The 27299-nt window shown below is 35.9% G+C and overlaps 1 protein-coding gene across 2 annotated transcripts in view; it reads right to left on the reverse strand.

The window, feature by feature from the left end:
* Pola1 (DNA polymerase alpha 1, catalytic subunit) overlaps nucleotides 1–27299 on the reverse strand; it is a 319474-nt gene that overhangs the window by 170690 nt on the left and 121485 nt on the right. For both annotated transcript variants that reach the window (XR_015646455.1, NM_053479.1), the window contains 5 exon segments: nucleotides 18519–18551; nucleotides 17697–17789; nucleotides 15500–15705; nucleotides 10871–11003; nucleotides 4782–4913 (listed from right to left, as the gene is read on the reverse strand). Coding sequence is in view for 1 of the 2 variants with exons in the window: in NM_053479.1 (NP_445931.1) it covers nucleotides 4782–4913; nucleotides 10871–11003; nucleotides 15500–15705; nucleotides 17697–17789; nucleotides 18519–18551 (597 nt within the window). In the remaining variant the exon portion in view is untranslated.

The raw sequence follows: 27299 nt of genomic DNA on the forward strand, positions 1-27299 counted from the left end.
GAAGAAAAAGAGAAAAGACTAGTGACAATTAGTCTACTGAGAAAGGTTTTTAAAGACATAACAATAAAAGAATAAATAACACTCCTTTGATTCTGTTAATGCAATTTCTTCCAGCAACAACTCCAGCCATAGAAGCATGTATCCTTTTCAACTGTGTGCCAAAATAAATCCTTTGTCCTTTGTTTCTTTTGGGGTATTTTATCATAGCGACAAGAAAAGTAACTAATCTACCTACAAAGCAGCAGCGCTCAAGAGTCAAATACATGACCAGTGGAAGGGGTACTACTCAGTCGGTCCCTCCTCTAGCAAAAGAAGGTGAGATAGATACTCTTTTCAGGAGCCATTTCTTTTATACTATAAAATTAAACTTGTGAGATTCTATGTAATTAGCCCACATACAGCTCTGTAGTGATGTCACTGTCATCTGTGAATCAAAAAGTCATCATTCTACTGGACCAATATCCAATGATTCACTCCACTCTTCCTCTTGACTGAAACAACAGAATTTAATATTCAGACTAGTAAATTATAACTATTCACAGTGCTCAGCTGCTCTGCAGAACTGATTATAATGTGAATCCTATTCTTTCACTCCTGCCACAATCAGTCTCTTCTCAGCTCAGCATTCAGCTCAAAACATAGGCAACCTTCCACATCATGGTCTTTACCAGAGACACAAGGCAGGGCCTTCTCTCTCAGCACATGTTCCCGATAGTAGCAGAATTTATCTGTCTTTCATTTAGGTGCTACCTGGTCTAAAGTATAATGAAATCTCTAGAAAGAAAGCTACCCTCAGGTTAAAATTTGTTTGTTCGTATTCACAACTCAATAAAAAAAAATTAATGAGAATGAATGAGGCTTAATCATGTCCTTTAAGCAAACTGAATTGTAAGGTAAAAATAAGTAGCAGCTGCTCTCTGGAGTTTGAAAACAACCAACAGGCTATATCTCCATATTGCTATACTCAGCCTCTTAATACCAAAAATCTGCTCACCCAATAAAATTAGCTTTCTGTTGAGTTTAATTTTTTCTTTCATGATTTTTTTTTGTTGCTGATCTTATACTGCCCTAGGCTAACTTCTAGCTTAGTGTTGTATCAAAGGATGACCTTGTACTACTACTGATCTTTGTCTCTCCACCTTCCAAGAGCTGGGTTTATACCACCACACTGAGGAAATTCAATTATTTAATGATGAATTAATCAATTTTGAAGAAGTGAAAAAAATTTAAGGCACAGTGAACTGGAGGGAAGGTAAAATACTTGTGTGGCACGCACACGGTCCTAAGTTCTGTCCCAAGAACTGCACACCAAGTGCTTGAGTTACTTTCAAACATATCACCAGAAGATTTCATGAAGGAATATTTGTATTTTTAAACAGCAGATGCAAATTTCTGAGCATTCTTTTTACTTAAAGCATTCTACCTCTAAATAGCTTGTAGCTAAGAGTGAGCCTAACATATTTCCTACCGTATTTTTAAAATTTAAGCTCAAACATAGCAAAGTTCACAACTGGCTAGCTAACAGCTTTTATAATGTGCTAGAAATCCATTTTGGCTCTCACCTAAGATATATTACTCAAAGATCTAGTTCTTAAACCGAACAAGATGTCAACACCATGGCACACGTGGACATGTTTTATATACCTTCTAAGAATGGTTATGGAAGCAAAGTGGCCTTTCTTCGGCTATCCATGCATCAATTCATGAATTGTAGAATAGGTAGGTGCTCTACACAAGCCATTGTTAATGGGAAACTAATGGAAAAAATCTAAGTGGTTGACAGGGGGTCCTCTTAAAGCAATTATGTCAAAGGTATGCCTTACAAAAATGATGACTTGTGTAAACTAAGTAATTACAAGATTAAATTAGTAGACAAAGGCTGATGAGATAGCTCAACAATCAGGAGCACTTGTTGGTCTTACAGAAGACTGGGATTGAGTTGCCAGCATCTACATGGCAGTTCACAACAGTCTGTAACTACAGTTCCAAGGGATCTGATGCCCTCTTCTGTGTCTACAGACATCAAGCACGTATGTGTTGTACACAATACATGTGGGCAAAACACTCATCACAATTTTAAAAATAAATCTTTGAGTTACCAGTATGATACAGTCAGTGTTCTATATAGTAAAGATTAAATAAAACTGAACCTATTTGAAAAACAGGATATTCTTAGAGGACACCCTGCCTCCAGGCAATGAACAATCTTAGAAATTTGTTACCACAGGTTTTCACAAACTTTTTCTAAATATTATGATATGAAACTTAAAAGAAAAGGAGACCAATCCTGATTAAAGGTAACTTGTCCCACTGAGGAGAACAATAGCAAATTAAGATCCTATGCCCCTTTTCTTAGAATGTGTTAAGGAAAAAATAAGTTAATTAAAACAAATATGTATTGTACTTTTAAAAGAAGGACGAGTATTAAGTGGATGGCAAAATGCTAAAGTGACATCAAATAGGGTTTATTGTACTGCACTAGCATCAGCATTTTAAAGACATATTTTAATCAAAACGGGAATAAGAGCAAATATTTTGACATTAAGGAATCCAAGCTTGACTTTGAAATACATCTATCATACTATTTTATACATTACCAAATGCCTCCACTCCAGTTTTAAACAAAATATTTACCTGTCCTGATTTCATCATTAGATGCTATTTTATTGAACCTGTATTATTTTTCAAAGTTATAAGCTACCATCTGTTCTTGTCATTAATAATCTAAGAGCTTTTCAATTTATATGAAGACATAAGTGAAAAAAAAACTAGCCTATTTACCAAAATCTTTATTTGCATAATTTGAAAATTGTTTTTTTGAGATGAGACTTGTCAGAAGCAATATGCAAAGCACATTAAGGAACTGAGCAAGGCAGACATTTATGGAAATATTTTCCTGCAGGAACTGGCTTTCTCTAACAGTTCTTAATCAAGGGTAACCCTAGGAGGGAGACAGAGTCAAGTGCCGATTCCTGTCCATGTATTTAGCACTGTTATGTACATCATCTACAGTATGAGGCCCATATTACACTAACAGACGAGCCTTGGGTTCCATGAAGCTTTATGCTTGGAAAGCATACTGGTTGGGTTTTAGCAAAGGTCAATTGTATAGAAATTAATTTTAAGGCTTACCTAAAATTTTTACTATAATAATGTAATATGACTCTTATGAATGTAAAAAAAAAATCTTACTCAGATAAATTATGCCTTGGGGTGAAGTAGACCATACATTAGTAATTTTAAAGAACTTGAGATAGGCTTATTACTAACTTCGTTTTGCATACAGGGAGAAAAGATTGATGTTCTTTTCTTCCAGCTGGAGTCAAGTGCTTTCAGGGGAAAAAAAATCCTAATGTCCTACTCTGTCCTACCTCCCTACGGACCCTGTTAGTGACATGCCATTCTCAAACAGAACTAGATTTCAGTTGGAAAGTATACTGAGAAAGATTATATTTCCTAAGAGGTGTTTTACAAAACAGGAATAAGGGAAACACGAGGAGAGAGTTGGGAGAGAACGGGAAGTGAGAAGGGTGAGGAGAAAGGAAAAAACTAGGTGGATCATTTCTACTTTCTTTCATAAAGTCTATCTTCAGGCCTTCCAACCTTCTCCATGGAGCTATATATTTTTTTCAAGTAATTCATTTGATGAGCTAGGAAGACAAACTATTTATTCTACCACTCCACTGACTCATCACAATGAAAACTGTCACAAAAAGAACGATTGATAACAACAACCCACTACTATTGCTTGTCATACCACTGTAAGTACATATACTTTCTTTTCTCTTTTTTGTATTGCTGGGAATCAAATGCAAGGCATCACACATACTAACATACTAAGTAAGCAATCACAGCCCATGACATTGTCACAAAAATTATTTTAGCATTGAAACGCCAGTAATTATTATAAAACTGCCTCATTAATAATAATTTCAAATGATCTCCAAATCATACTTTGAATTTCTTGTGAAACTTGTAATGAAACATTATAGAACTCCGTTTTTAAGACTTGAAAGCTAGCTTAACTAAACCATCTCTATATGGGACCAGTTAATTAGAAGACTACTACTAAATAAGGTAATATGGCAATCTAGCTTTGACCCAAGATTCCTATACATAGACTAGTGGTTTAGTGTGTATATACATTCATATGTGCACATGTGCGTGGAGGAAAGGTACATATCAGGTAACATATATTCCTTGTACTTTATGTATAAATGTGTTTTATCTGTATGTCTGTCTGTGCAACATATATGTATCTGGTACCTGAGGAGGCCAGAAGAAGAGTGCCAGATCTCCTGGAATTAGAGTTACAAGCAGTAGTGAGCCACCATATAGGTGCTGGAATTGAATCCAGATCCTCTGGAGCCACTAGCCAGTGCTCTTGACTGCTGGGCCACTTCTCCAGTACTCTTCTTTATATTTTTTTTAAAGATTTATTCACCAGAAGAGGGCATCAGATCTCATTACAGATAGTTGTGAGCCACCATGTGGTTGCTGGGAATTGAACTCAGGACCTCTGGAAGAGCAGTCAGTGCTCTTAACCACTGAACCATCTCTGTATTTTTAAAACAGTGTCATTCAAGGAATGCCATCAAGTTCTGAGTATCTGCATGAACCCCCTCCAGTATTACAGTTACAGATACAAGCTACTCTACCTGTTTGTATGTGAGTTCTGGAGATGTGAACTCAGGTCTTTATATATGCAAACACTTTTCCCATTGAGTCACCTTCCCAGACTACTATTCTTAAGAAGCACAAGTCTTCCACAATAGTTTTACCTGACAGATAACATATGACACTGTATCGCCAGCTTTCACCTTCCTGCCTCCTTGAGAATTTATCCACAGTGCAACATGTACATGAGGTAGACTTTTTTTATCAGGGTAATCCTGGGGATCCTTTGTCAATGCCTAAAAGACAAAAAATGGGGAACAAAAATCCCACCAAAATTTAGAATAAAACTGTTTATGCATACATGTATCAAACATTTTTTGCCAGAATCATGTATGTATAACATAATAGTGACAATGAATGCAGACAACATGGCCACATTATCATCCAACAGCCCATCTTCTCAAGGTCTTTCTCTCCATCAATTAGTAATTGGCATAACCACACACAAGCCTAATAAATAAATAAATATATTTATGGGTTTTCTCACATAATAATTTGAATACTTAAAATAAATCAAGACTATAGCTCCAGTGTTCTATGTAGCCATAGAGTTATCATGTTTGTAGTTTTTTCATCTGATTAGTTAGACTGAAGAATAACAGCTGCCCTCATTTAATGATCCGTTTCTCGAAGACTTCTTATATATAACCCACCCCCACCCCAATGTACCAAACAGCACAGAATTTACCCTGAAAGTCAACTTAAGCAATGGGTTTGTAACATGAAGTGCACACAAGATCTGGAACAGCACCAGGCAGGAGAAAGGTGTTTTCTAACACTGGTATTTGTATTGATGATACAGAAGGAAAGCTGGATAAAATGGTAGCTGCCTTAAAAATGTGAATCCCAAGAGGAGCACCAAGTTGTACTAATAGTCGCTGTATTCTTTCTACCACCATAGCAAGGTACTTTCACTTGAGAACATTCTTGACTAAGCAGTAAAATCCAGTAACTGTGAGGGGGCAGTCTCCCTCTGCAGCAGAAGATGACTTTAGAACTCACTATGCAGCACGGACGAGCTAAAAACGTAAGGCAATCCTTCTGCCTCAACTTTTCTGAATGCTGGTATTACAAGCATGACCCATCATATCTAGCAAAGTTAGTAACTCCTAAAGCTTTTAAACTTTGATACCAACTGTGCTGTTTTGTATGATTAAACACAATGAATATACAAAACATATCTGAAAAATAAAGGGTACTCTAGGAATTGTTTGGGGAACTATTTGAGTTACAGGCTAAACTATCTGCTATTTACATAGAATGCATAGAAATTACATAGAATGAAATTTTTGCTTGAAAGAATGGTAAGGAAACTAGTTGTTTGGACATGTGGACCAGCAGTTTAAAATCTAAACTAAATAAAACCTGTTACTTTAAGAAGAAAAGAATCAATCTGACAATAGGCATCATCAAATACAACCTTTCAAGCCCAATTTGAAACTTAGAAAACATGTTTGCACTTCTTAGAACTTGACATCTTCCCAATACTGGATATTTCTAATGAAGTAGGAATATTCTAACATACTTCTAAACAGTGTACTTGAAATACACTCATTTTAATATCCACAAAGTTCAGGGAACCAACCAACAAATTCTACAATGTCATACACAGATAAAATACCCACTATTCAAAGTCCAATACAGGAGTAAATAAGATAAAAATAGATGGTAAACATGGAGAAAGAACACGTTAAACATATAACACATTATTTTATACAATGAATATATACTAACAAAAATAAGTAAAAATCCAACCTACACAGTTTACTGACTTTAGACTTCACATCACAAACAACTTTTTAAAATATACAACCTCTAGAATTCTAATGCGGGATCAAAGAAGAGTCTTTAAGCTATCAGGAAAATATAAATACTTTTACCTTTACCTAATTATCTCTGATTATTCTAATTATCAACTGAAATTTATTTTTATATAGCAGTAAAACCATACGTTACAACAAAATAGACATGGAAAGTAGGCAATAAAGTTCAGATAGTGTCTACCAAGATAGGCGATAAAGCTTTGCAAAATGGGAAATGGGGTGGTGGTGGTGAGATTGTTCAGTGGTTAAGACCACTGCCTGCTCTTGCTAAGTGCCTAGGTTTACATCCCAGTAATGTATGGAGGCTTACAACTACCTGTAATTCCAGTTCCAAGAAATTGGATGCCTCCTCTGGCCTATAAGGACACCCATCAATCATGCAATGTACTTATGTACACACATGCAGGCCAAACACTCATACTCATGAAATATTCTTTAAATTAAGAAATGCCATTACACTAGGTAACTTTCCTTTTTTTAAAACAGTACTTTTTAGTACAATATTAAGAATTCTGAACATTATGGAACAGTATTTCTAATGATGTAATAGAAAGTATCAAAAGTTTTACAAGCTGGACTTAGAAACACACACACACACACACACACACACACACACACACATATATATATATATCTCCAACATATATAGAGCTGGAAAGATACCTGACGGGTGATCTGTTTGATCTGTGGTAGACAGAGAGATCTAACTCCTTCAAGCTGTCCCCTGAATTTACCATGCATGCCATGGCATATGAATCCCCCACACTCGCACACGTACATATGCACAATCCTGTGTCACCCCAGCTCCAAGGACACAGGCATGCAATTTAAAAATATTTTAAATGCACTCTAGTGGTATACATTCAAGGTCTCCATGACTACCAAAACCAGTATGTTGTGTTATCTTACAAATATTTAAGATTACAATACTCCAGAAAAATAACAGATGGTTTTACTTTTATAGCAAGGCCTAAAATCTCCATAAAAGTAAATCTCACAACTTTATGTAGGCCTCCATCCTAATCTAACTTGCCATTTTCAAGTTCTGCAAACATTATCTACAAAGATAATAAAACCAAGCAACCAAACACAAACAAGCCATATTTTCTAATACCATCCATGGGGCAGTCTTTTTCTAGTCTATTCACCTTTGAGCAAAATAAAATGCAAAATCTCAATTTCCCAAATTTTAAATGATACAAGTTAAAGATTAACAGAAAGACAACTCACCTTTTACAGATGAATAGCTTACTATAAACTGAAACAGACCTCTAATCATGATATAATTCATCAAAATTTACTATACTTGTAACAACACTACAGAAATTAAAAACAAAACAAACAAACAAACAAACAAAAAAAAAAAAAAAAACGCTGTCACACTATGTGGCCTTAGCGCACCTCAAACAATAAATAGACAAGGTGGGCTTTAAAAAGCCTTTGCCTCCCAAGTGCCAGCTATTACTACTATACCCAAACAAACTTATTTAGAAACTCTAAAAGGGCTTGAAAGATGGTTTTGTCATTAAATTGTTTAATCCATGATAAGAAAAACAAATGACAAAGCAGTCCAATCAGTTGCTAGTACTTGCCACTCCTATCACTGGACAGAGACAGGCAGTTCCCTGCACCTTCTAGAACTTACAGGCTAGCCAGTCAGCAACCCAGTCAATAAGTTCTAAGTCAGTGAGAGACAAACCTGTCTCAAAAAACAAAAAAGGAGCTAAGAAGGCATAGTTGGCATAGCACTTGTACAAGCAGAAGAAATTGAATTTGATGCCCCAAAATGCATAAAAAGTTGAGTACACTTGCCCTTGTAATCTCAGCACTGGGGATATGGAAGACAGGTGGCTCCCTGGGGCTTCCCATCCAGCTAGCTTGGTTACCTAGCAAGTTCTAGATCAGTGAGAGACTATCTCAGAGAAAGTTACAGAAGTCCTGCTGCAGTTACCCTGGTGGAGACACACACACACACACACACACACACACACACACTCACACACACACACACACACACACACACACACAGAGAGAGAGAGAGAGAGACAGAGAGACAGAGAGACAGAGACAGAGAATTTGAAATATGAACTGGGTTTTCCTCATTTGACTTATCTCAGAATCTACTACTGTACATGTAAGAGGAATTCCCTACTTGCTAAGTAGATAACAAGCAAATTCTTTTAGTGCTCATCAAATTGCTATTAGTTATGAGCAACTATGCTAAATAAGATGTAGAATGTAAAGCCAATTAAGTCAGTTTCTGTTTTGCTCACACAAAAGAGCATGGCTCAGTCTAGAGAGATGGCTCAGTGATTAAAGGGTGCCTAGTGTTCTTGCAGAAGACCCAATTTCGGTTCCCAGCACTCACATGACAGTTCACAACTGCCAGCAATTCCAGTTCTGTGATCTGACTTCCTCCTCTGAACTCCTAGAACTCCTTCATGCATGTGATACATATACATACACTCAGATGGAGACATTAAATAAGTAAACTGTAAGATTTACTGCCCTTATTAACATACTATACATGAAGTACTGCTAATAGTAATCTCAGCATAAAATGATAATTATTGAACCTGAACAACTGATACTAGAGATGTGATGCTATTCTTTTACTTTTGTCTGCTTGGAAATGTAAATAAGAAAAACGAGTATGAATTTTGATTCCTGGCCTGTGCAGACATCAGTCCCTTTTGCTGGGCTGGTGGTACATACTTGTTTAATCTCAGCACTGAGACAGCAGAGGCAAATTAATCTGGCTTACGCAGATCGTTCCAGGCAAGCCAGAACTACATAGTGAGACCCTGTCTTGAAATCAAATAAAAAATATTAATGTAGACACAGAAATACTGTTATTTTCTTGACTAATGTTCTTTATACATACTATAATATGAGCCAATAAGAATGTGAAAATACTATCCTTGTAGATGCATTTGTGGTGTTGTGAATAATATAGTCAGACTTAGACTGATTTTTAAAATTTGTTCCTGGACCCTGCTGTCGTGGACAGGCGTGTTTGAAGGAAGGTAGACAAAAATGAGCCAGAGATACTGTATTTAGAATACTAAACACTAAAATAAGAATAATGATTGAACTCATTCATGTAAAATTTTGGAAAGTAAAAATGCTTATTAGCAAACAGTCCACAGATGCCAATGCTGGCACGCACTTCATTATTTATAGTGAAGAGCTAGCGTTAAGGCACATACAGCCTCACGTATGATAGATATAAGGTCTTCATTTTTTAAACTAAACACATGATATTCAAGGTAGAGAAAAAAAATAATCTAAGAAGGTATGTTAAGTCTTAAGTATATGCCTAGAGTTTTGTACTCTCCAAAATTCAAATAAAAACAAACTCACTGTGAAAGTTCCATGTCCACCATGGTGGTAATGTTTTATTTAAAAAAAGAAGTCATCACCATGACAAAGAAACTATGATGAAAATAGCATACATATTTTGTTATTATTAACTGATACCACCTTTTCACAAAACGATTTTCCTAGATCCATTTGGATAGGTAGTTGTATCTTTTGATACAAATGTTCTTTTTATTTACTTCATGGATTGTACAAAAAAGTAATTCATCTGAATGCAAAATAACAAGTGAATGAAGATGTTCAGTGAAGTTATTTACAATTAAATTTAATGAAGAAAAAATTAAGTAAACATGTCAGCAAAATAGATGATTAATGTATTGATTAACTTTGTTTATGGGTGCTAGGAATCAAACCTCGGGACTTGCATATATAATTTTTCAGGTAATATAGATATAGGTAGGAAAAGATACCCATACCCACAATGTAATATTATTTTAAGATACACAAATATTTTAGATATAGAGTGATTACCACTACTATCTTAATTTTAACTGAATTTGCACCCAAAAACTTTTTGACGACAGATCCTCATCTGTGAGGTAACATTCACATTTGGGAGCAGAAGCAGAAGGAGAAAGACAAGGAGAGAGGGGAAAGGGAATAGGGGGGACAGGGGAGGGTGACCAGGAGGGGGAAGGGGAAATGAATGAAACTATAAGAATGAATATGAATGAACAGATTTATGCATCATGCAATTATTACTTTAAAGGACTATGAAAAAGAGAGCATTCTCTAGGCCCTGAGACAAAGGCTGTCACTCCATATGCTATCTGGAAGTAAAAGGGAAAGATGGGTCGTCTGCAGCACCATGGCAGTACCTGTGGCTGCAAGAGCTATGCTAATGCTCAATCTGTGAGACAGTTGTTAAGCAGCTTCCACCACCAGCTCGAATTTACTGAAATTGCAAGGATGAGGTGGTTCTTCAACTCTCTGAAGGAGGAGAAAAACACATGGCAGCAGCTGGGCTCAGCAATAAATACTACATTTACCTTGTTAATTTCAAACTGGCTCACTGGGACACTGCCGTTTAGCACATTTTCTCCAATTTCTATTAACCTCTTCTGAATGTTTTCCACAATGGTGTCCCGACTTTGATCAGAAAGAATCTGGCCAATGACAAAGCTGTATAAAGAAAAAAATATGATTTTTTTCGTATCATATGTCATTAACAAAAAAAAAGACAGACATCATGTCACGAGATTGGCATGAGGATAAGCACTTATGTTAACTAATATGAGGATTACTGTCTAAAAGGCAATTTACACTTTATTTTCTGTTTATTGCCTATATGTATGTCCGCACATCCAATCTGTGTCTGATGTTAAGAGTATAGGGTTCCACATGGGCACTGGAAAAATGTCCTGAACAAAACACCAATGGCTTATGCTCTAAGATCAAGAATTGACAAATGGGATCTCATAAAACTGCAAAGCTTCTGTAAGGCAAGGAAACTGTTGTTAGGACAAAACGGCAACCAACAGATTGGGAAAAGATCTTTACCAATCCTACAACAGATAGAGGCCTTATATCCAAAATATACAAAGAACTCAAGAAGTTAGACCGCAGGGAGACAAATAACCCTATTAAAAATGGGGTTCAGAGCTAAACAAAGGATTCACAGCTGAGGAACGCCGAATGGCTGAGAAACACCTAAAGAAATGTTCAACATCTTTAGTCATAAGGGAAATGCAAATCAAAACAACCCTGAGATTTCACCTCACACCAGTGAGAATGGCTAAGATCAAAAACTCAGGTGACAGCAGATGCTGGCTAGGATGTGAAGAGGAACACTCCTCCATTGTTGGTGGGATTGCAGACTGGTACAACCATTCTGGAAATCAGTCTGGAGGTTCCTCAGAAAATTGGACATTGCACTACCTGAGGACCCAGCTATACCTCTCTTGGGCATATACTCAAAAGATACCCCAACATATAAAAAAGACACGTGCTCCACTATGTTCATAGCAGCCTTATTTATAATAGCCAGAAGCTGGAAAGAACCCAGATGCCCTTCAACAGAGGAATGGATACAGAAAATGTGGTACATCTACACAATGGAATATTACTCAGCTATCAAAAACAATGACTTTATGAAATTCATAGGCAAATGGTTGGAACTGGAAAATATCATCCCGAGTGAGGTAACCCAATCACAGAAAAACACACATGGTATGCACTCATTCATAAGTGGCTATTAGCCCAAATGCTTGAATTACCCTAGATGCCTAGAATAAATGAAACTCAAGACGGATGATCAAAATGTGAATGCTTCACTCCTTCTTTAAAAGGGGAACAAGAACACCCTTGGCAGGGAATAGAGAGGCAAAGATTAAAACAGACACAGAAGGAACACCCATTCAGAGCCTGCCCCACATGTGGCCCATACATATACAGCCATCCAATTAGACAAGATGGATGAAGCAAAGAAGGGCAGGCTGACAGGAACCGGATGTAGATCTCTCCTGAGAGACACAGCCAGAATACAGCAAATACAGAGGCGAATGTCAGCAGCAAACCACTGAACTGAGAATAGGACCCCCGTTGAAGGAATCAGAGAAAGAACTGGAAGAGCTTGAAGGGGCTCGAGACCCCATATGTACAACAATGCCAAGCAACCAGAGTTTCCAGGGACTAAGCCACTACCTAAAGACTATACATGGACTGACCCTGGAGTCTGACCTCATAGGTAGCAATGAATAGCCTAGTAAGAGCACCAGTGGAAGGGGAAGCCCTGGGTCCTGCTAAGACTGAACCCCCAGTGAATGTGATTGTTGGGGGGAGTGCGGCAATGGGGGGAGGATGGGGAGGGGAACACCCATATAGAAGGGGAGGGGGAGGGATTAGGGGGATGTTTGCCCGGAAACAGCGAAAGGGAATAACACTCGAAATGTAAATAAGAAATACTCAATTTAATTAAAAAAAAAAAAAAGAGGTGAAAGTTTAAGAGGTGATGGCTGGTCACTCAGGGAACCACTCTAGAAGGAGCAATTTAATTCTTGAAGAGTTCTAGTCATTCCTTCAAGAGTGGGTGGCTACAAGTCCCAAACTAGCCTCTGATTTCCTTTGATTTCCCATCTCACCATGGGTTTCTTCCACACATGCTCCAGTCACTGTTATGTCACCACCACAGAGACCATATTAGAGAGGTGACACAAATTACCTAGGATGTTTCAGCTTCCACAGCAAGTGCTAAATAAGCCTCTTTTCTTTGTATATTACTCAGCATCTGTCATTGTGTTGTACAATACAGAACAATAATACACATGCTTTTATGTCTCTACAGAGTTTTCGCTAATGTGGCAAAATTCTAAATTGTACTAATGAGCTTGTTTTTTGTTTCTTGTGCACTTTTCCATTATTTAAAATTAAATTAATTACACAAGATGAAATAAAAATATGAAACATTAAAAAAAAAAGAGTATAGGGTTCCCTGAAACTAGAGTTAAGGATGATTGGTGCTGGAAATCAAACACAGGTCCTCGGCAAGAGCAACAAGTGTTCGTAAGCACTAATCTCCCCAGTGCCCGCTGCTTTGTTTTTAAATGTTAACTCTTCTAAAACTTTACTAACATATGAATTCTAGGTCTGCCCTTTGACATAGACTATTCACTAATGTAGCAGCTAATGCTTTCATATACAATAAAGAAAAATGTTTGCCATCAGATCTTATGATTATAAAATACAAAGGCAATTATATTCTAACCATAAGTTAATATTTTAGTTTTCTGACATTGTTTTTAGTTTTTTAAGATGGAACTCACTATATAGACCAGGGAGGTCTTGAACTCAGAGAACTACCTGTCTCTGCTTCCAAGTGCTGGGATTAAAGGTGTGTGCCACCACATCCAAGTTAATATTTTAGAAGATAAATTTTATCTTTATTCATAAAGCAACAAGACAGTATCTCCATCTAAGATGGCTATTTAGCTAAGTAAGAAGAAATATAAAGCTTCATAAAGAAATTTTAAAAACCTAGGAGGCTAAAAAATTAACTCGAAGGTTAAGAGTACTTGTTCTTACAGAGGATCTAGGTTCAATTCTCAGCACCCACATGACAGCTCACGAGGTTAGTCCCTGGAGATGCAATGCCCTCTTCTGACAGCTATGGGCACCAGGCACTAACACAGTGCATAGACATACAGCTGGCCAAACACTCATACACATAAAATAATAAACTAAACAGGGGTAAAAATTCCAAAATACCAAACTCTTCTTTTTGTAGTATCATTAAAAATTGTTCAATGTTCAACTTTTAGGCTATCCCTCAAATTTGTCATATTGTTCTATAAAGCCTCAAGAAAAATAAAGTAGCCAACATTTTATTGATTTCTCAGAAAATTCAGATTAAGAGTTTGGCAGCTGCTTTATGATTTATCAGAAAAAGAATCCTGACAAAAACATTTATATAGCTTTAATTACTAGTAAGTTTCTAGCTCAGAGAAATTACTTCTACTATTGGGTATCTCTTCTTAGAAAACACAAAGCTGAGGAGAACACTCTAACTGACAGCCTATACAAAGCAGCTTTGTCTTTGACTCTATCTGGGAGCAATGAGGCATTCCAAAGCCCATTTCCTAAGACACAAACCATGGCCTATACACAGATGAGCTCCTTTGCCTAACTAATCAAGAGGAGTTTTAAGAAAGCAACTCTTATTCAAACTCTCAACTTGAAAGCAGAAAGAAGGTTGGAAATTAAGTTTAAAATGCTGATATTTACCAAAAAACTAAAAGTACTTTTAAATCTAGGCATCAAGGAAAACTGTTTTCAGAACTGATCTAAATCACAAAATAGGAATATGTGAAAGATAACATATATCTACGCATTAATTTTTCAAATGGGTATTTCATACATTAATGTGAGCATGAATTTTTTAATCATAATCTTTAATTTGCAAAGCTAGTGGATCATATATTACTTTAGAGGCAAACACAGTATTTTATAACTTGCCCTCAACTTAATCTGCAATTAGCAAGAATCATTTATATACAAATGATAAAAGGAATAAAGCACCATTACATGGCCCACTTTTAATTGCACATTTCAAACTACATAACAGGGAAATCATAAAAATATGTTTATAATTAGGATCTAGGGATTCAGGATACATCATTTAAAAAGAAAGGAATTTGTTTAAAAAACAATATCAACCAAATCAACTCTCTAAGGATCCATGTGTAAAGATTGATTCTCACCAGAGATGCTATCTTACAGCTAGTGTTTCTTACTGTGCAAATTTAGCTTTATCTAACTTTTATTCTAACTATAAAATTTTATTAGTAATATGCAATAATAACAATAACGTCAAAGAAGGAAGTTGTATTCCTGTGCTTGGCAGACTCACAGGCATTTTCCATAACAGGTAGATTTTTTTTAAAGAATTTATTTTGATTTTATGTCCATGGGTACTTTGCCTGCATGCATGTCTGTGTGAGGTGTCAGATCTTGGAATTACAGACAGTTATGAGCTGCCATGTGGGTGCTGGGAATTGAAGCCAGTTCTTTTGGAAGAACAGTAAGTTCTCTTAACTGCTGTGCCATCTCTCCAGCCCCTGCACTTGGATTTAAAAAAAAAATTGAAGGACAAACAACAAAAAGAGAATAAAAGCTAAACTTACTTTCCGGTGTCCTTGGCAAGATCACACCAGTCCCTTCTAACTATATCCAATCCTTTCAGTTCCTGCTTGGTGATGTAATTCCCATCGGATGTTGGTTCGACAACTAGAGCAGCATATTTCTTTTTCTTCAGCAATAGCAGAGACTTGAAAACACCATCAATGTCTATTTCAAGCAGTTTGTACAATTTATTCACTTCATTTTTTACCTGTGAAAATTTCAAATATTGTCAGATTCTTAAATGCCTAACAGGGAAAAGATGAACATCCTATGAATTTCTAAGAGTTATCTTCAACAAAACTTGAAAGCACATATAATTACAATTTATTTTTCAATTTACATAGCATGGAATTATTTAGTGCACAAATTAAAGACATTAAGAAACAGAACAAAATCAGATTTTAAAATCACTTTTCAGTACTTATTGGGAAGAGTTCAAGTCAGAAAAATCACAGAGCCATGGGTTCATAAATGTTTACTGTAGCACTATTAAAAATAACTTAGTTACAATATCAGCCTAGGTGTCCATCAACAGGGAAAGTTGAAAATCCCTCATTATACATAAGCACAATGGAACTTTTTCCTAGGTATAAAGAATGGAATTATCATGTATGTATACAAATAGAACAATAAGTTATCATATTCATCTAGTTAGTTCACATGCAGATAAACAATTATTGCACATCTTCACTCATTTGTAGATTTTAGATTATACAGGTATACATCCATACACACAAAACTGTATGACAAGTAGAGTGTAGAAAGTAGAAACAAGCTCTTGCTCTCTTGCTCCCTCTTGGTGTCTTTTGCCCCTTTGTCCCTTCTCTCTCCATTCTCCTACCCCATTCTCTCCATGTGCTCATTACCGGCCTCTACCCTTCTATTTCTCTACTTCTCTCTTTCTCTGCCCTACTACCCTCTTAACTCCCTTCACCATTCACTAAAGAAAAATAAAAAAAAATAAAAATAAAAATAAAGAAAGTAGAAACAAAACTATTTAAGAGAACAAAAGGAATTCATTCACATTTAGGAGGTAAGAGCCAAAGACAGAACCATGCCCAAAGTAATTATAAATATGTATGACAATGTCAGGATAAAACTCAGATATATGTACACTGAATATACAGCAATTAAAAATAAAATAAAGACCTGAATAATTTGGGAAGCTGAGGCAAGATGAATTCAATATTGAAGTCAATTTGGGGTGCTTACAAAGTTCAAGAACAGCTAGAGCCATATAGCAATATTTTATCTTAAAAATAAAATAAATATATTTTAAAAATTAACAAAGAGACACAAATATTATATATAATTCTATCAAAATAAAGGCTAGAACTGGATCTTATGACTCCAGGAAACACATAACTATGGGAAATTCTTTCTTGAGTCTAAAAGCAATGAATATATTTGCCTTGAAACTACTGAATTGATTAAAAACTAGACAATCCTACTACTATGTGTCCAAAAGCATTACCTTGAACTCTGTTAAGTAATATCCAAAACTGATATTGGCACCTTGAATACCCATGTGCTGGCCGAATAAACAAGCACCTGCTTGTCCTTTGCTGACAAGGCCACGGCACAAATCATCACCTCTAGCAAAAACTGAAAAGCTTTGCAAGGCCACTAAGAGTACAAAAAGTCAGTGCTCTGTACAAGAAAGAGTACAGTTCAAATTCCACACTTTCCAGGAAGGAAAAAATGGCAATTCCTAAGATAAAATGAAGCAAGTACTCAAGAAATACTTCCCAAGTGTGAATCAGTTACCAATGATTGCTTCTATATGTTACTTTGTAATTTCTAATATATTTTAAGTAATTCTATAAAATTGAGTATTCATGAGTGCACATGTATGTGGAGATAAGTAAATATTTATTCAAATCTCTGTAGGAAATATAACTGAATACTACTGGATGTACATTTCCTTGTGAATGACAATGTGAGATGTTCTAATGACTATATTTAAACTTTTTTAAAGGTAAAATGTTATCCATTTCTTAAGGAAACCAAATGTCTTTGAATTTTTGTGTCAAAAAAATCAGAATGTAAGGAAAATTAAAGAGAATGAAAAATTGTATGACACCATACTTATTATTTTCAAAAGTATATCTGTGTACCTAACACATGAACTCACTGTGTCTGCATTAAATACAAAGTTCAGAAACCCAGGTAAATGAAGCAATCATTAAATTATCTCACCTTATTTCCCAACTTAAAGACTTCTTCCAGGTTGGTGCTATTGGTATTTATCATAATTGAATCTGTGTCTCCATAAATAACTTCAAGATTCATCTAATAAAAGCCAAAAGTATAAAAATTAATAATGAAAACACGCAGATCATTATAGACAATGAAAGTAAAGGTTTCTAGTACTAGAAACTATAGGTGTCATTGATTTTTCACATGGCATGTTACTATCTGTATGATCAGGGTGTACAATTAAAGATTAAGCCCTTCACAAATTAGAAATGCAAGCAATGAAAGGTTAAGAAAATCTTTCCAATTTTCTTCTAAAAATGCTGGAATTAACTGTGTGTGGTTTCAATTCACACAGAATATGGAATCTGATAAAAATAAGTCTAGGAAACGGGGTCCTTATTTAACCAGTGTGACATGTACTTAGTGGTCATGGCAGTCTAAGAAGCAAATAAAATATGGATATAAAAACTCTAGGGCACGAATATTTATTAAATTCTCAAACAATATTCAGTAGACTATAAATAGTGCCAAAAAATCACTAACAAACAACACTTGAGCGCATAAGTATAAAGGAATGGAAAGAAACTCTAATTAGCACCATTACTAATTTGCCTGAAATACATACAGGCTTCAAGCAGGAGCAAGATCATATTAGCGCTGATACAAGAGAAAAGGCTCTAATCCATCAGGAGGGTTTATAAATGTAAACTAGGCATCCTAGAAAGCAATTTTCTGTATGTTTGGGTTACACTTTTTCTTGGACGCAAAACTGTCATCTGGTATACTTAAGAGTTGTTTTAGAATGAAAATGTTGAGCATTACCTTCTGTACCATCTCTTTCGTGTGCATCAAAATCTAAATAAAACAAAAGTCAACATTAATAATGTATTACAAAATTACAAAGGCATAAATGTAGCACAAGAGTTTTCCAATTTCTAGGCATCTTTAAAGTTCTTAAATATATCACACCAACTACTCTCAAGTAACATCAATATAATTTAAGTTTAATAATCTCTATGCTGATGCTTAATAGACATGCAAACTGATAAATATCTATATTTCTGCATATATTTAATAAACATGTATAATAAGATACCCCTAATAATATGGCAGTAGTCACTTATTCTCAAATAGCACCAATATTCTAATAGAATTACATGATTAAAAAAGCTTAAAAATCTAGCAATTCATACCCGTTTCAGAATCTTAAAAGTATTCCATTTAACTTAAAATTATTTTGTAGACTAAGTTCCTTAAAAATGACTATATGGAGTGGAGTTAACCCAGTGCCCAGCAAAATGGTGAATCTCAATTCAGTAAATGAAAACAAACATATAGATAATTATGAATGGGTCTATTTCCAGGCCCACATGGCTACAGGCTATAAAAACATAAACTAATGTACGCAGAGACAAAAGCAGATATGAGTTACCTTGAACCCTATCAGAAGCATATGTAGCGTGTGAAACATTCTGGATAATATGACGTACTGAGAACAGAGACAGAGGCACAGAGAACCCCTTGCATTCTATAATGTATTTTCCCAAGATCTCCAAGAGGTAGCTACTGTTAATACCCCCACTTGCTTGTTGCCAAATGACAAAGAAAGTAATTTCTTTCTCCCAGTCAGCAAAACAAGGGTACAACAGAAGCACTCTGGTTCCAGGACAGAACCCTTAATCATTCCACAGTATCAGTCTTCATGCATCAATCTAAGTTAAAAGTCTCTTTTCCAGTGACTCAGACAGAAGGATGCTTTCATTCGTTCTTTTCTGCCTTGCCACCTAACTGAAATCCCAAAGATTCGTTGCAGTCTTTCTTGTTCTCCACAGAAAGACAGAGTACTCAAACAAGAGCACTTGCCTTTGAGCATATAACATGCACCCATCGCTGCCCACTCCTCTTTTTACTACTGCCCAACTTTGTTCAGATATCCAAAAATTCTTCATAGCTTCCATACCTTGGGGGCCACGGTGAATTCTAAGTAATCTAAGCCAGTAGCTTTTATATGGGCTATATGGTGGAATTACCTGAGGATCTTTAAATAACTAAAGCAGTGACAATCAAAACTGTCTCCAGAGCTGCTTCCTGGTGTAAAACTCTCCCTGACTCCAGTGTTATGAACTACTATGCAAGAGTGCTGACTTTCTAAAATTTATTACATGGTCCTACTTTTTCTTTATCAAAACAAACACCCCCCCCCATATTCAATATCTGGGTCAGAATATCTCGGACCAACGTTTTTAAAAAGCGTTCCAAAGATGATTCTTAGGACTGGTACAGGAAAAACCCAGTAATTCCATTTTGGAGCTATTACCAACTTAGACATGCTCACAGAACAACTTTATCCCGTACAATCAAAGGTAAAGAGAACTCCTCTAGGAAACTTATAAAAGAATGAGCATTACAAAACAACCAGCTTTATAGACTGACAGCAAGCGCCAACAGACATCATGGTGATCATGAAGGACCATGCCAGAAGGTTCAAACCAACATACATACTGAGAATGCCTGACTCCCAGCGTTATGTGATTATTGCAAAATGACACCCGTAAAGTGACTTTTCTTAATGGTTACCAACTTGAATGAATCAGGACTAATCACCTAAAATATTTTCAAAGCCTCCAAGATCAAACTGAAATTTTACAACTACATCTAAACCCCAGCTCTACCTGTATGGCTGTTATTTCTTTCACAAAACCTTAGCTGGCCAAGAGAAATTGGCCAGTCTGTGAATAGTTACCATGCTACAGGCTCATCTTTTCTTGTCTTCACTCATACAGTGGGATTTCTTGCCCAGTCCTCTGACCATAATTACAATTTTCAAAGTTCACCTTGAATCAAATTTTATTCCATAAAGCCTGAGCTAAATGCCCTAGCCTAGAATGATCTCATTGATCTGTTCTTGCTCTGTTTCTCTAGTAACCAAATAATGCTTTATACTATGAATGACTGTTACCCTCCCAATTAGACCACACGCTTCTGGAGGCCCAAGTGCAGTTCACACCTTCAGACCTTATTATGACAAGCAATCAAAACTGTATGCCAAGTGACTGGCAGGTCCCATAGTAATTAGTTTTTCTAATGAACACTATAATTAAATTATGGGACAATGTAATTTAGAAAAATATCCAACAATTTTTGGGGGGAAAGGGAAATAAAGAGATTGGCCTAAGTGAAGCTAATCACAGAGAGGATAAACTGCTTATCAAAGGTTCATCTCCACCTCCTTACAAGACTTAGCTACTCTCATCACACGATCAACTCCATAAGCTCCCTGGGTAACTGAGGTAACTGTTACCTGTAAATGAAGTAACCCAGGATCAATTTGTCACTTTTCACTATATACTCAGTATCCAATTTTTATTCCTCTTCTCTCATAATGTGCAACAAATCTATGCTGTCACCCTTGCGCATGATCTAGTAACTTTCACTACTCGCCTCTCTTCTAATCTGCCAGAGACTCAATGATTTTCAGGCCTGACCTGAAGGCTGCTACCAAAACTATCCTCCCTCTCTAGTGACATAAACCTTTGAGTGGTTTGGGTTTTGGTGTTGCTGGTGTTGCTGTCAAGACAGTGCTATAACTGCTTTTGTCAACTAATACTTCCCTTTTAGAGATGATTCTAAAGCCATATATATATATATAAACAACCCACTTACTCTAATGACCACCTAATAGTCTATTATAGAAAGAGATCATAATTTATTAACGTTTCATGCACATAGGTTGTTTAAAATTTTTGCCATCATAAACCATATTTCAATTCCTCCAAGTGAACTTACTGAGTCAATCATTGTGTTTTATCATTTTTTAAAAATGTAGCCCACTAAACTCACTATAGAACCTATAATGATTTTGTAGTTAGTTTCTATCACCATGTTCTCCACTGCTTTCTACCAAGAGCTGGTGACAAAACCCTCAGTTAAAGTTCTCATCATAGTCTGCAACTCTTCAAACTATCTTTATCTGATGTTATATGAGACAAACTGGAAACAGGCTGACCATGATCTTCTTGTTCTTCTCCACTAAGCTGCTCTACATGATGAATAGATACTGTGGTAACCTATATAGTCCAATGCTTACCAAAGTACTAATAAGCAGTATCATGCAAAAGCTGCCTTAGGCCCAGGCCTCAATTCTAACTGTTCACTGGAAATGGCTCTGTTGTTGGATACCTGGTAAATAACAAAACTTAGCATCTATTAGAGGGCCTGGTATATGGGGACCACTAATGACCAACTTTAAGGGTGATGGATGAATGACCATGGTTTTCACAGGGCCCATGTGACAAATGAGGAAAACTAAGTAAACACTTTACCTGAAGATTTAGAATAATGTTTGACCCAGAAGTTATAGTTCAGTGCCTGGCCTAGAAACAGGATCTTTGGATTCATTTTCTTTGCATTGTGTTCCTAGAGCCTTATTATAAAATTCAACCCATATGAATGTTCTATAAGCTAATAATTATAAACTTATATATCACAGGCATTTTCTCCATTGAGGAAATACATTCTTAAAAATAGCTACTGGTATCTGGAAAAAATACTGGACACAAGGTACAGTGAATACATGATGACTGTTCATAAATTCACTTCAAAGTGACAAGCCTAATATTAAAGCTAGCCATTCTGACAGAAAATCATTTTATAAGCACCACTGGCCAGCAAACAGGGCTGTAAGATTGCTAAATTCATTAATAAGGCAGTCTGCAGCTATCTGATTTCACAGCAACACCTGCATATTTAGCTACTCATTACCAATTGGATGATGGAATTTTTTTCAAGCACATTTCAAAAATCTGCCAACTTCAAGTGTAAAAAAATAAACTTTGTGGTTAATTTTTCCCTTAACAAAGTACAGCTGTTGAGAATAATTGTTCAAGATCTTACCCTGTAATGTCAACTGCAGCAGAACAAAGAGTATTTAATTAGCAAATCTATCCAGTAATTCAACACCTATTATATAAAATGCCTTCGTGATTTTATTCAGGATAATTTGCTAAGAGGGTTATTACTGACATTCAGATGGAATTTAAAATTCCTACGCAAGTCGAGTCATAATAGCAGTAATGATCTCCCCAATCAGGAGATTCGGTGTCACACAAGGCTCTCTTGCAATGCAGCAGCCGATTTCCTGACTTCTTAATTCCTGGGCTCAGCTCAGTGAGAGCCCTTCATGCCGATATTTCAGTCAGCAATACATCTTTAATGGGACTCTATTAAAATAACTAGAACAAAAATGACTTTTTTTTTTGGTTAAAAAGAATGACAGCACTGCCATCATATCAATCATTTACAGGCTTTGCAGAACAGTGCGGTTAGGGGGAAAGAGGAGGGGGGAAATAGGAAAGGAATGGGGGTTGGGAAAGCAATAATTAAAATAATATCAAAAGGCATTTTAACCCAAATCTGAGCCTCTAAGGCAGGAGAAAGGTGGTAAAACTATAAATGAAACTTAAAATTTTTTAAAAAACCTGTTTTCCCCCCCTGGAATACATGTACAATATGCGGTTTACTAAGCAGAAAACACAAGTGTTCTACAGGGAGGTTACCAACAACAGTGACCTAAGACTACTATTGCATGTCTATTAATAGGTCCCTAACCTGCCCAGTAGTACACATGGGGATTTATATTTTCTTTCAAAAGAATGCTGCAAAGCATTCACAAGTTATGAAATGTTTTAGATGTTGTTACAGATTAATAGTGTTTAACACCAAATAATTGAAAACATCAGCATTTCAGTTCAAAAAAAGTTTCTAGGTCCTACTCCCAAGGGTCTGTCTACTATAATAACTACTAGCAAGAAATCCACTTCAATGTATGATCTGTGTTAAACATAATGGAATACTATATAGGGACAAATTTCAAACAAATAATAAAGACAATGAATACTGAAATCTCAATGGTTATTAATTATACAGAATTAGAAATAACTGGAAAAATTGAGCATTACTATTACAGGGTTAGAAAAATGAAGGATTTTTGAATGATAGAAAAGAAAAAATAGAAGATACATAAATATTATGATATTTGACCCATCATCAAAGATGACCCAGCCATCATCTAAGTGCTTCCTACTCTAAATTTCAACAATTTTCAAGCAAGATCCAAGGCTACACAGTTCTCCTACTTGATGAACATTTAAGTACATGCTATTAGATTGCATTTTTCTCTTCAGTTGTATTCTCAAATTTTACATGTGTCTTCTGTGCATTCTATTTTCTGTCTTAATTTAAGAATTCCTCCTCTTATGATAGTAGGTTGCTTACTGCTATTAACATTAATTTCATTTTCTCTAAAACTAGGGTGTTCTTAGAACCTAGATCTCTAAGCTGGGTAGAAATAAAAAGAACTATATACTTAAAAATACTCTATAAAGATAAAACATACCAAGACAAAAAAAAAAAAAAAAAAAAGCAAGCAAGAGGTCAAAACCTGAGCCCTGGTTGAAATTGCCAATTCTAGTTAGGTCTCTGGATCCTCATCATTGATTCAACAAGGAGGCTGGGATTACTTTCAAATCTAAAAATCTAGAATTCCAAGTTTGACATGCATGAATATCTCTTCACATGATTGGGTTGTTTTATTTCTGAAACACATTCATCTCTTTAGTATTAGGAAAGAAAGACAATAATATATCCAACAAAAATAACAACACTGAATACAAGGATCTATTTCCATATTCTAGGTTGCCTTTGAAGACTAGTAAATGTAAAATAACTAAAACTGTTAGTGGTCACGGATTACATAGCTTTATGGCCACTGTGTAAGTGAGCAGCTGACTATCTGCAGTACTTAAAAATACCCAATGCCTTCTGTTGAGTTATCTTTTCTACTTCCACCAAGTGCCCAAACACGCCTACAAATACATCACGGTTTCTGAGCCTCAGCACTGCTTATATTTTAGGCCAAATAATTCTTTGTCATGAGGGCCTACTTTACAAGATGTACACTAAAGATGTTTAGCAGACAAAGGGAGAACTTCCTCTCGAAATTCAATGAACCAAAATGCCCCCTGATACTAGACTATATCTTTGCAATGTGGGGCTGCCTTTGCATTTTCTCTTACTCCTTAGATTCTCACCATTCAGTCTGCCTCTAGCATTAGTATCTTCTAAATCAGTCTTAACACTTTGCCAATATTCATCCTAAAACATTCTTCCCTGAAATGAAATCCAAGATTCTTCATTGAACCTAAGAGTCAAGATCTACTTAAGGACTTATCTTCTAATGTTTGCCACATTTGTCCTTCAACAGTCCTTTCGCTCATAATTTAGGGTCACTAAATACAATTATGTTTGGCTCCTCCTTAGTCCAACAGGTACCACATCAGTCACGGAATGCACCATGTTTTTACTCTTTAAAAAAAAAAAAAAAAACAGGCCTCATGTAACTCTGGCTAGCCTGGAACTCACTATGTAGAGCAGGTTAGCCTCAAAATTCAAGGGATCTGCTTGCCTCTACCTTGTAAGTAGGGGTGGGGGTGGGGAGAGAGATTAAGCTGGCTCATGTTCTATTTTTACTTCTGTGCCCTTCACATGCAGTTTCCCCATGCCATGGCTAACTGTGTTCGTTAGCTTGGTTATACCAGATACCTAAAGATTTGGACAAACACTAATCTAGAAGTCACTAAACATGTTTTCCAAACAGGATTAAGACTCAATGAATTCTGGGAAGCAGATTTCCACCACTTCCAATTAGGTGAAGGTCTCAGAAGGTAAAAATGAAGCTCTCTCCAAAGAAGAGATTCCACCTGCAAATTGTCTTCTAATATCAATCACAGCATCAACGCTTTCTGGGTCTCCAGCTTGCCACCTGCTCCACAAATTTTCTACTTGCAGGTTTCTCCATTTGCATGAGCAAAATCTTACGTATGCAGCCTCCGTACAAGTCACACAACACTACCTCTTACTGTGTTGGTTTCTGTGAAGAATGTTAACACAGGGAACCTAAATGCAAAACTTAACAATGTGTGACTCAAGAGAAAATAATAATGTCTTGAAATTGCTAATTCCTCAAGTAAAAACAGATAAAAATTGACAATTCTTTATAGTAGAATATTAAATATAACATGGTATATACTTTAGTATGTACACTTTCTGAAATAAAAAATTTGATTATTATCTAATATCCATTTCTATTATAAGGATCATGTTCATCAGAAAAGGTCTCTCTTGCTCTGATAATTCAATGATACTAATGAGCATGTCCATCCTACCAACATATGGAAGTAGATTGAGAGCCTATGAGCAAGCTATAGACCGAGATCATAGCATAATTAACACAATTCTTAGCACACAGCAATAATTCAACAATAATTATCTCAGGTTATGGGAAAATGAGGAAAATTCTCAATGGTCCATTTTGAAAGAACAATTCTATTATAAATCAAAACCCTCTTACACACATAAAATATATATTCAAATGCTGGTTCTCCCCATACAAGAAATGAAGAGTGAATCAATTTTACTCTTCCAACACAATGCATGTTATGTAAACATATCAACAAGTGAATTTCTAGCTCAATAATAACCACCCATCGATTATGAACTTAGCTGAAAGCACACTCTTCTAGACAACTTCGGATAAATGGAACTTGTTTTAAATACTTACCTAGGTCTTCTAGTAGTTCGTGTGTAAACAAAATCAAACATGGTGACGAAACAACACTTTCTGAGAGGGTCTACATCGCAGAAGACACAGTTAACAATATTTCTAGTATCTCTCAATGAATGGCCTACAATTTGACAAGGGCTCTAATTTTGATCTAAAAATCTAAAATACGACCAACTATGGTTTCAAATTTTAAACTTAATCTCTTCCACATCTTACAATTTCTAATCTCTAATGTGAATATTATTCTGTGAGTTTTTAAAAATCACATTCTAACTTGAAAAAGAAGCCTTACACAACCAACATGTTATTCTCCATTCTTCCTCCACTTCAGTCTCGGTTTTAGAAGTTCAAGTCATGTTAGAACAAAATGGCAGATTTGAGGTCATATCTCACACAGGACCCATTTGTAAAAATGGCTTTAAAGCACACTTGAATTTAATCTACTCACCAACACTAGAACTCAAGTATAGGCCTGTACACTTTTAAAATATTAAATTCCCTGTAAAAAATAAATAAAGTCTTAAGAAGGTAAGACTGAAACTAAAGCAGGAGATATTAATCAAAGATCCGTGAAAAAATCCTGAAAACTCCCAGCAGAGATTTCAATGTATGCATTTTTCTAAGAAAAGGGGTCTTTATTTTTCATCAAATTTGAAACTTTAATTTGCTTCAACCTAGGTGCCCTTGGAGATGCCCAAATGAGTTACAGGAACAGAATTTTCTGGAACCTTAGGATTCACAGAATGTCCGTAAACTATAAACACTCCAATTTAATAGGCCTTGGCCCTAGCTTTGGAGTTGGGCGTTTTCAGCCCCTATCTAGAGTCCAATTCTCCTCACAAAAAAAAAGCATGTACGTGTCCAAATGCTCAAAGAGTGGACTCCCTGATTGATTCATCTAGGGGGCTAATTAAGATGCAGCCAAGCTATGTCCATGCTTTAGTGAACATCAGCACTCAAGCAAGTTTCACACAACCTGATTA

The sequence above is a fragment of the Rattus norvegicus genome, chromosome X (genome assembly GCF_021556685.1).
Source record: "Rattus norvegicus strain SHRSP/BbbUtx chromosome X, alternate assembly SHRSP_T2T, whole genome shotgun sequence".
Classification (NCBI taxonomy): Eukaryota; Metazoa; Chordata; class Mammalia; order Rodentia; family Muridae; genus Rattus; species Rattus norvegicus.